The sequence below is a fragment of the Rhinopithecus bieti genome, unplaced genomic scaffold, assembly GCF_001698545.2.
Source record: "Rhinopithecus bieti isolate Rb0 unplaced genomic scaffold, ASM169854v2 scaffold_31548, whole genome shotgun sequence".
NCBI lineage: Eukaryota > Metazoa > Chordata > Mammalia > Primates > Cercopithecidae > Rhinopithecus > Rhinopithecus bieti.
Genome location: NW_016814470.1, coordinates 4,884,972 through 4,896,237, shown reverse-complemented (window position 1 = coordinate 4,896,237; position 11,266 = coordinate 4,884,972). Strand labels below are relative to the sequence as shown.

The 11,266-nt window shown below is 50.7% G+C and overlaps 1 protein-coding gene across 1 annotated transcript in view; it reads left to right on the top strand.

Moving 5' to 3' along the window:
• Positions 1-11,266, top strand: part of SMAD6 (SMAD family member 6) — an 81,443-nt gene that overhangs the window by 2,178 nt on the left and 67,999 nt on the right. The window contains exons 2-3 of the mRNA XM_017851061.1: positions 3-228; positions 8,085-8,141. Coding sequence (XP_017706550.1) covers positions 3-228; positions 8,085-8,141 — 283 coding nt within the window. The remainder of the gene's footprint in view (positions 1-2; positions 229-8,084; positions 8,142-11,266) is intronic.

Below are 11,266 nucleotides of genomic sequence, written 5' to 3'. Positions count from 1 at the left end.
CCCGCGGCGGCGTGCCGGGCGGCTGCGTGCTGGTGCCGCGAGCCGACCTCCGCCTGGGCGGCCAGCCCGCGCCGCCGCAGCTGCTGCTCGGCCGCCTCTTCCGCTGGCCCGACCTGCAGCACGCAGTGGAGCTGAAGCCACTGTGCGGCTGCCACAGCTTCGCCGCCGCTGCCGACGGCCCCACCGTGTGCTGCAACCCCTACCACTTCAGCCGGCTCTGCGGGCCAGGTGAGCGCGCTGCGCCGGCCGGCGGGGCCCCGGCTCCCGCTCCCCGTCCCCTTCCGTGCCCTTCTCTCTGTGACACTGCGGGTCGGCGCAGCTGCGGGTGCTCCCCCGGGTGCCCTTGGAGCCACCAGGAGAGGCGCCTTAGCCCAGCCGAGGGGAGTGGGTGTCCCAGCACACACCTCAAGTGGCAACTTTATCTCAAGGCTCCGGTAAACTTAAAAGGGTACACGTCGTAGTTTTCTCTGTGCAGTTTCAGGGACATGATGTAGGCTCCAACTTCATAGGCAGTGAAAGGGGAGGGCAGGCCAAGGAGAGACCAAAGAAGTAGGCACTATTTCCTCCTACCTCAATTCCGGAATCTACCCCAGTCTGTGCCCAGGCTTCTAGCATTTGTATGCACGTGCCCTTACCCATACTGTGCTTTTCTATGTCCAAGCAGCTGTAAGTTGTGAAATTGGGTGTACACAAATCATAGCTAGAATCAAAAGTCTTCGTCAAATGCCCAATTTGTACCTTTGTATACTTTCAACAAAGCTTTGCAGGGTAATCCCTCTCTGGAGTAAAGAGCACTGTCTTTATTCCCCACATATTATCATTCCCCACAACCCTTGGATGTCAAGTGCCAGGGTCTTCCATAGTCCTTCTCAGCTTTTGTGTTCAGATTTTGTATAGAGTTTAGGGTCTTGGTGGCATCCGTGAGTAGGTGAAGAAGCCAGATACTCGATTACCTCTGAGAACTGCCCCCCTTCTTTGTTCTCCTCTTGGGATTTCCTGCACACATCCCACCCTCAGCCTTGCTTACCCGGCCAGGCCCTGGTGCTCAGGTGCAGACAGGCGGAGGCTCCAGCAGGTCAGGAGGCTCCAGCAGGCCAGGAGCATGCACTTGCCTTGCTCTGACCTCTGCCTTGCGGGGAACACACATTTTAGCCTGTAGCTAGCCTCTGAGGGATGTATGGGAATCCATTAGGTGACACTGGGGTTTTGCAGGGGTGGGACTGGCAGGGAGTCACAGGCTTTGAGCCTGGGAGGGCTCTGAATCCCTCCATTCTGGCTTCCCTGGGGAGAGTCAGCACCCAGGCTGGGAGCGCAGAGAGGGTCAGATCTTAGGTCTCCTGACTCTGTGTGGAAGAGGAAGATGGGCCTAGGATGGTGCATTTGTCCTAGGTGTCTTGTTTGTGTGTGGAGTAGTGTCTGGAGAGGAAAGGAAGTTTTCCCTCAGTGATGATTACTGCATAGAGGGCATTGATGGGGGTGGGTGGAGAGGGGCATTGTTGATCAGGCACCCTACTCCCCTCATGGTAACTCCAGTCCTAATTTAGGATCTATGAGCAGTCCCTGATCTGTGGCCCATGCCAGGCTTTCTATGCACTCTTTTCCCCTTGCTGACAGCTTTCCCTGGAAGTGACTTTCTCCCCTCTGCGAACTCTGTCTCCTCCCTGCCTCTGGGGAAGGAGACCCCTATTTATGGTTGTCTTGTTCCTGGTCATTTTTTTTTTTTTAAGTGGGCCCATTCCACTCTTGTAGAAGCCCCTGGCAGGTATATTCTCTCTCGCCACTTCAGTGTGCCAGCAAATGTTTGTTGAGCAACTATTCTGGGCCAGGCACTGTGCTGGGTGCTGTGTCTAGCAGAGTGGAAATATGAGTAGGATCTGTGCCCTCAAGAAACATAATCCCACGAGGGATTTATGGGGGAGAAATGGGGGAAGAAGGGAAGTGTGCAGGGCCAGGTCACTGGGTCTGAACTACCAGAAGGCTATGGGGTGTATGTAATAGGATGGCCTGAAGGAGCTCCACAGCTCCAACCTGGAGCAGGACCTTGGAGGATGGGTCACAGGAGAGGGAGCCAGCCAGCTCAGAGTTAAGGTGCCAGGCATGCTCAGGTGGGTGGGCAGGGAGGGGAGGAGTGAAAAAGTTGGAGACAATGGACAGGACCGCTCCTGCTACTACTCCTGGGACTAGGAGTTGGCTTGGGTGTTGGTTTGCATTTAGTGGTTTTGGAGAGGTACAGGTCAAGAAATAGCTGGCAAGCTGCAGTGGAACGGTTCTTGACCATGGACCTAGTCCTAGGCTCTGCCCAGCTTGTAACCTGCCTCTTGACTTTGGATGAGTTACCTCTCCTCTCAGCCACCGTGCTGGTCAGTGGGGGTGGCTCTAGGAACATTCTCCCCATCTAAATCTGGACTAAGCCTTGGGACTTGATTCCCCTCCTTCTCCCAGAAGGAGGCGCTGTTGCCAGGGCTGCAGCACCCAAAGTCTCCTCCACTGTTCCTTTGCTAGCTGCTAGCAGGTGGGGCCCCCATTCAGCCACCCTGGGGACCGCTGGGAGGACCGATGGTCAGGGAAGAGTTTCCAGTATGTGCCAGGTTGACCCTCTTGCCCCTGGCCTGAGAGCTGGGGGAGCCCTGGGCTGCCCACCCCGCCTCCACCGCCTGGCCGCCAGCCTGGCTCCCATAACTGGGCGGGCGCATAGCTGGGGCTCAGCCGTGCGCGTCCTGATAAGGAGCCTGCGCCTTCCAGGGCTCTGGGGAGAGAGCCCGGGCACCGGGCAGACAGACGCGCTCGCACACACAGCGCAGGCACACAGCTAGCAACCAAAGTACACTGGAACACCAGCACTGAGGGACTCCCCCCTGGCAGCCGTCACCTCCGGACCTTCACCGACCACCGCAGGGAGCCCCAGTGACCGGAGACCCCTTCCTAGGCAGTGCGGACCCCTGCTGTTCGGAGCCCAACGTGATTTGTGGCTTGGGGCTAGTTTCCCCTTTGGGCTTCTTTTCCCGTATCTAAAGTAAGGGATTGGAGGGAATCCCTGCGGGCTGACATGCAGATTCCAGGCCACACAGGCCTCCGTCCCCTCCCCGACTCTGCCCCAGGCTTGTCTCGGAAACAGGGGTCCTCAGGAGGGGACCCACCTCTGCTGGGCATGAGCTGGGGGCCTCCTGGCCTCCCAGCCCGTGGGAGTCAGGCCCAGCTCTGCCTCCCCCTTGGGTGTCTTTCTGTCCCAGGAAAAGCCAGTTCGCTGAGCTCGGTGGGTGCCTATGTGGACGGAAATGTGGAGAAATACTTTAATCACAGCTCTAACCTGTGTTTATAGAGCTCCTTTCTCCTGAAAGTATCCATTAACTTCGGAATAAATCTCCTGCTCTTTGCTTCCCCACTTTTTTTTTTTTTTTTCTGTAATTATATTCAGTAAATTACTATTATCCAAATTGCGCCCGGGGAAGAGAGACAGAGCGAGAGAGAGAACTTCTAAACGACTGGAGGAGGCCGCCTAGGAAAACACAGGGTTCCCAGGCCAGGACTATAGGAATTAGAATGGGCTAGAAAGTTTTCCTTTTATTTGGCCTGGCATTATCCCTTTGAAATGAGATCAATTTCAAGTTGGGCTTCCAAGCCCCCGCCCTGCCCGGCTCAGCGGCCCCTAGCCCTGCTTGTCTGCTCCTCCTAGCTCCTCCTGGAGGTGAGGAAGGGGTGATAATGTGCAGTTTGCCTCTTGCTGGCGCCAGCCGGCCGCGCTGTTTATCTGGCTGCCAGGGGAATCTGGGCAATTAGGCTCAGCCAGCCTTAAAGTGCCAGGAGCTCCTTTTCTGCGTCTGCCATCATGGGGCTTAGGGTTGAGTCTTCAGCTTCTGGGGGCAGGAAGGATGGGCACTCAGGAGGCTCCCTCCCCACCCACAGCCCCTCTTTGGGAGGGGGGGAAACTTGGCAACCCAGGAGGCATGTGAATCTTTTCCTAAGCAAGATGCTGAGCTGCAAAGATGGGGGTGGAAGGTAATGTCCCAAACTGAAACTTTTCCAGGCACTGGGAGAGGCTGTGAACTCTTCTGGCTTTAGAATTTAGGTCTAGATCCCAAAAGGCTAAGTACCCCCTGGGGGCTAACCAGAGGCATGCCTGGGCTGAGCTGAACCTTCTGGTGCACTGGCCCCTGGCTGACTGCTCTTGCTTCTGCAGGAAGTTGGAGGAGGTTCCTGAAGTTGATGCCTCAGGCTGGATGTCCAAGGGGGTTGGAGTTCCTGATGTCTTTCTGTCTCCCTCTCTTTTCTTTTTCTCCCTACCAGGTCCACTTCTTTCAGAGGGGCCTGCAGTGCTCTAAAAGTTCTCCTGTTAAAGTTTAGAGCATATTGGTTATTATTTTAAAATCAACACAACTTTTAAAAGTACTAAGACAACTTCTAAGAGGGGAGTGGACAGAGGGCCTGGTGGCAGCTCACAGGTTCTTTTCTGATCTTTGGTCTCACCCACCAAGTGTCCCACCTGAGTGCCCACCTGAGGTAATACCCTGAGGCTCCATCAGTCCAGATCCATAGGGTGCAGCCACGTGGAAGTGGTGGCTGATTGTTACCTGGTAGTGTTCATAGCACATTATTCATAATAGCTAAAGAGAGGAAGCAACCCAAATGTCCACTAGCTGATGAATGGATAAATGAAATATGGTGCATCCAAAAAATGGAATATAATTCACCCATGAAAAAGAACGAAGTCCAGTTCCGAAACATGTTACAACATGGATGAACCTCGACGACTTTGTGCCACATGAAAGAAGAAGCCAGCCACAAAAGGCCATATGTTGTATGAAATGAAATGTCCAGAATGGGCAAACCCATAGAGACAAAAAGTAGGTTAGTGGTTGCCCAGGGTTTTGGGGTTGGGGTCTAGGAAGTAACTGCCAGTGGGGATGGTGTTTCTTTTTGCGATGAAAAAAATGTCCTGTGTTTAGATTGTGGTTGATGGTTGCACAACATTGTAAATATACTAAAAAAAAAACCACTGAATGGTATATTTTAAAAAAGGGTGAATCTTAGGGTAAGTGAATTATATCTCAATTTTTGGAAAGGGTTACCTGATACTGGTCTCCAGCTGGCCTTCCCCATAATACCTGCAGCTACTTTCATATGTGGCCTTGGGCAGGTCCTTCAGCAAATGGGACCTTAGTTTTCATATCAGTGAAAAGAAGGAATTGAGTTGGGGAACCCCAAGGCCTCTTCTGTCTCTGACACTCTAAATCCTTGTGTTGTAGGGTGGAGTCTAAAGCCTTCATACTTTTTTAGTTGCCTACAATGGAATCTACTGATTAGCTTTGGGTCCATGCAGTTGTTAAACAGTTGGCTGGGCGCTGTGGCTCATGCCTATAATCCCAGCACTTTGGGAGGCCGAGGCGGGTGGATCACCTGAGGTCGGGAGTTCAAGACCAGCCTGACCAACATGGAGAAACCCCATCTCTACTAAAAATACAAAATTAGCTGGGCATGGTGGTGCATGCCTGTAATCCCAGCTACTAGGGAGGCCGAGGCAGAAGAATCGCTTGAACCTGCGAGGTGGATGTTGCGGTGAGCCGAGATCACGCCATTGCACTCCAGCCTGGGTAACAAGAGCGAAACTCTGTCTCAAATAAATAAACAGTTGTGTGCATACCATTTTGCCAGAGCTAATGGGAGCGTGGTGAGGTCCCTCCTGAATACTTTGCAGTGCTCCACTACCTGGCATGTCTCCTGGTTCAGGTTCATAGATTTTCTTTCTATCTCACAACATTGGAACTCCCAACTCAGCTATGGCCGTGGGTAGTGGGTGTTACAACTCAAGGCTCAGGTAGCTCTTCCAGGTGGGACTTCATTAGCCTTTCCTGCCTTCCACCTTTTGATTCCCAGGTAAGCAGCCCCTGGAAGAGATGCTGGCATTGGTTACAGAGGCTTGACTCCAGCCACTACTGCCCATAGTTGTCAAGATTCACCTTTGGGAACAAATCTGGGGGGCGGATGTCCAGAGCTCTATGCCATGTGTGGCCTAGGCCTCAGCCAGTCAGATTTTTGCAAAAGTAACCCTAAGAAATTGCAGGCTTTCTGATAAGCTCATGGGGGTAGTGGAAAGGGCATGGAGGTCAGGGACCTGGCATTGGTTCTGGCTCCATACCTAGCTCCTGAGTGAGTCACTTCCACTCACTAGGCCACAGTCTCCTCCTCTGTACAGTGGAAGCACTGGCCTCAATTCTCTTTTCCTGTGGAACTCCAGCCCTTCCTCTGCCCTGCCTCTTGTCCTGAGAGGCCGGTCCTCCTCAAGGCTGGCCTCTAGGCCTGAGAGCCCCCTAGATCCTCTTTCTGTACATCTTTGTCCACAGGTGCATTCAACTTCACCATTATCCTCATCCCAGTTGTCTGTGTCCATATTTAGTGAGATTGTTCTGTGCAGGTGATGTCCCAGACCCAGCGGGGATGAAGAGATGTAAGGAAGGGCATCTCTTGATTCCATCTCATTGGGTGGCAGAGCAGAGTTAGGCCTGGACTGGAATCCCAGCTCCACCATGACTGGCTCAGGAGACATGCGCAAGTCAGTTTTCTCATCTGTAAAATGGGGATGATAATGTCATCTCATTTGAGAAAGGATTAAATAAAAATAGGTGCCTGATGAGCATAATTAACTACTCTGTACCTGAGGTCTAAAATAATTAAATTGAAAGTGATTGGCATGGAGTGAGACACAAGGTAGGCACCGAGCAAGTGTTCACGTCTCTATCAGTGGCTACTCTGTGATTCACTTTTCCTTCTCTAATTTCTGTCCACAGAAAGTCTCTGTTTCTAAACCTCAGAACTTTGACTTTGTTGGAAGTAACTTTGAGCTGGAAAAGCCAGGGTGGGGAAGAGGTGAGGCCTCGTTGGGTGTATGGAGCAAAACAAATGCTCCTATAACTAATTGTGCCTTATTACAATTGCGAAAAACACTTATTACCCCTTGTGTCATTACTGATACCCGCCTAATAATAGTTATTACCACTTTATTACCACTGAGAGTTTGTTTTAGTTTGCGATTTGATTGTGTTTAGTTTCATTTACTGAAAATGAAGGGTCATTTCATTCATGCAAATTGTTACTTAGTTTAGCAAATTGTTACTTCCCATAAAGCAAGAAGCTAAGGAATTCTTCTGAAGGCAAAGTATATGTTTTTAAGGAGGAGTATTTTAGGCAAATGAAAGGAAACCCAAAGAAAAATATCATAGACAATAAGGAATAATAGCATCTGAGCTGTAGAGAACTTGCGTTCTGCCCCTGTCCTTTACAAAAGGGGAGACTGAGGCCAAGAGTGGAAGTGACTGGCTTTAAGACCTCCTATTGAGATAGCTGGGTTTGACCTTTTGGGTCCTAACCCTTTCTGCTGTCCTCCCCTGCACCTAGGAATGCTAGCTCTAATGCTGCTTGTTTGGACACGAGTTTCTGTGTCTGGGCCTTTGCACTTACACTCAGCTCTGACTAGGCTTGCCAAATTTAGCAAGTAAAATGCAGGATGCCCAGTTAAATTAGAGTATCAGATAAACAACACACCATATTTTAGTATAAGTACACCGCCAATATCGAAAGGGGCACACTTATACTACAAAATGATGCTATGTTTATCCAAAACTCAAATGTAACTGAGCATCTGGTATTTTATCCAGCAGCCCTGGCTCTGACTTTCCCTGCACTCACGTTTCTCTTGTTAAAGTAGTAAGTTACTGTTTATGGAGGTGTTTTTCGATAATGCCAAGAGCTGCACTAAGCATTTTACATACATTATCCCAGCAAACCTGGGAGGTCTAGATGATTATTATCCTCATTTTAGAGCTGAAGAAACAGGCTCAGAGAGGTGAAGTAAGTTGCTTGAGGTCACACAGCCAAATATGGCAGAGCTGGGATTGAGCCCGTATCTGTCTGTGCCCCAAGCCTGTGGCTTTAACTGTTGAGGGGATTTGGGCAGCAGAGGAGATGGGACAAAGGGAGGGCTTTCTGGAGGCTGAGTTTATTATTTGAGGAAACCAGAAATTAAAAGCATATGGAACCTGAGGTGTGAGCTCCCCCACCCTGGCAGTGACATGCTGTCTCCTGTCTTCCAGAATCTCCGCCACCTCCCTACTCTCGGCTGTCTCCTCGCGACGAGTACAAGCCACTGGGTAAGTGCACCCTCCTTCCTACCCTTGCAGAGGTGTGTCCCTAACTGGGTCCCCTTCAGCCCAGTGTCTGTCCAGCCTCAGGGCTGGAGGGCTGGAGGGGAGGGGTGAAAGCCAGACCGGTTGCTGTGAAATGGGGTGAAGTTGTGCAAACACTCCCACAGTTGGGCCAAAGCAGACCCAGCTTCTGCAGCAGGCTATTTACATCTCGAAATTCCACTGCTCATCATTAACCTCTCTGTGACCTTTTAAACATGGGCTTTTCGAAGATGAATGGGTTTTGACTTACGCATCTCGCTGGAGGTGGGTTGGTATTTCTGTGTTTCTTTCCTCTCTCTTGGGCCCCCTAGCCTTGGGTTATTCTCCTTTAGAGTGTATTAATTAGTAATATGACAAATAGGTTGGGCATGAAGTCTTTGTTGAGAGGAGCTGTGTATTTCCCCCTTTTTAAGCCAAGATGTTCACTTGAGCGGAAACAACAATTGGAGTATTAAAAAGGAATGTATATTGGTATACAAAGCCCCTGGCATGGACTGTCCCCTAGGTGAGCTTAGTGGAGTTGGTAATTTTAGACAACTGCCATTCAGAGGCAGAACATGTTTTCTGTAAAACCTTGAGCCTAGATGATCAGCCCATACTCTGGGGTAGATGTAAGTGGTTTCAAAAGTAGAGATTGTTGGCTCACGCCTGTAATCCCAGCACTTTGGGAGGCCAAGGGGGGCAGATCACTTGAGGTTAGGAGGTTGAGATCAGCCTAGCCAACATGGTGAAACCCCATCTCTACTAAAAATACAAAAATTAGCTGGGTGTGGTGGTGCACATGCTCCCAAGTAGCTGTAATCCCAGCCACTCGGGAGGCTGAGGCAGGAAAACTGCTTGAACCTGGGAGGTTGCAGGGAGCTGAGGTCACGCCACTGCACTCTAGCCTGGGCGACAGAGTGAGTGAAACTCTGTCTCAAAAAAAAAAAAAAAAAAAGGGTAGAGATTGTGGCTGGGAACGATGGCTCATGCCTATAATCCCAGCATTTTAGGAGGCTAAGGTGGGAGGATCGCTTGAAGCCAGAAGTTCTGGACCAGCCTGGGCAACATAGCAAGACCCCATCTCTGTAAAAAATACGAAAATTAGCTGGGTGTGGTGGCTCAGGCCTGCAATCCTGGCTACTTAGGAGGCTGAGGTGGGAGGATCAGTTAAGTCCAGGAGTTAGAGGCTGCAGTGAGGTATGACTGTGCCACTGCACTCCAGTCTGGGCAACAGAACAAGACCCCATCTGTAAAATAAAATAAAAGTGGAGAGTGCTTGGCTCTCTGTTTCCTCTAGTGGGGTTTCAGGGCATGGGTTCTGAGGCAGAGAAGTGATGGAATCTGTAGGATCTTGACTGTGGGGCAAGTTAGTTTGGCCCTGACAGTGCCAGGAAAGCAACTTTGTGACCCAAGCAGTTCCCGTGGGACTCAAGCTTTAGAAGTCAGATGGCGTGGCAACGATGCTGAAACATTCCACCAAGTGACCGCAAAAAGTGGGTTTTGTTTGGTTTTTTTGTAAAGGCCTCCTCCCAGTAGCGTGTGTTAGCATCATCTGGGAGGTCACTTCTTTTTTTCTTTGTTTGAGATGGAGTCTCACCCTGTCACCCAGGCTGGAGTGAAATAGCGTGAACTCGGCCCACTGCAACCTCCGCCTCCTGGGTTCAAACAATTCTTCTGCCTCAGCCTCCCGAGTAGCTGGGACTGTTACAGGTGCACGCCACCATGCTCGGCTAATTTTCGTAGAGACCGAGTTTTACCATATTGGCCAGGCTGGTCTTAATCTCCTGACCTCGTGATCTGCCCGCCTTGGCCTCCCAAAGTGCTGGGAATACAGGCGTGAGCCACTGCACCTGGCTGGGGAGGTCACTTCTTAGTGTCATAGACACTCAGGCATATCCACTCCAGTTTTCCTTCCAGACCCCTCACCTGCCGTGAAGTCAGAAGTGCCCACCAGGCACTTCTGAACCTGAACACCAGGTCCCTTCAGAAGTGTGACCTTCTCAGGCTAGGTGGGCAGAGGCTGTCCCACGAGGGTGTGGGAGTCCGCGACCAAACCATGGTGGCCACCCTATTGTTGTTCCAGAAGTAGAATTGTCCCATAAATGGGGGAGCCTTAGTTTCTGGGGAACTGGAGAGAGCTTCTGGTGGGAGCTTGTCACTTAAGAAATGAAGAATCAAACTGAGTGAGGGGGAGGAGCTGCCCAGCTAATGAGCTGCAGGGTTGAGGCACAAACTCAGAGCAGCCCCCACTCAGGTGGGTGGCTCGCTGTCCTTCCCTCGGAGGCCTGTCTTAGCATTTCCTAAGTCAGCATAATTGCACTAGTTGCTTGCAAGATCCTTAGTTCCATTAGAGAAAAAAACCTTCAAAAGTTCTTCGTGAAAGTTCTTAGCACCTCAGCTTGAATGTCAAGGATCATTGCCCTGAGGGGTTTGTCAGTTAGCATGTGATAAAGCAGCAAAAATCAGGGCACTGCCCAGCCCTGCAGAGTGACCATGTGGAAATCAAACAGTTGTCCCCATGATTTTGCAAATGAGATGACTGAGGCCCAGAAAGAGGAAGTGACACTTACTGGTGGTCAAATAGCTCAGCCCACCACCTGTTTTTATATGGCTTGCAAACTAAGAATGGCTTTTATTTTTGAAGTGGTTAAAAAAAAAATCCAAAGAAGCATAATGTTTCATGACACCTGAAAACTACGTGAAATTCAGATTTTGATGTCCAGAAGTGGAGTTTTACTGGAACACAGCCAGGCTTGTCCATTTCCATTTTGTCCATGGCTGAGGCAGAGTTGAGTAGTTGCAGCAGAGACTGTATAGTTCACAAAGCTGAAAATATTAACCTCTGGTCCTTTATAGAAAAAGCTGGTGAGCCCTGATGTTGCTTGACTCATAGTGGAGGCAGGACCTGAACCTGGAGCTCCAACTTGCAGATGGAGTTCTTCCTCCTTGAGGCTTAAGCAGTGATGGAGGTTGGGAACGTTCTTTTGCACAGCAGCCATTGAGACACTGTCCAGGGCCTCTCTAGAAACACTAGATGTGAGGGTTTGGCAAGGGCGTGATAGGGACTTACTAGCTGTGAAAGGTGGAAACCGTCTGTCGTTCCCACT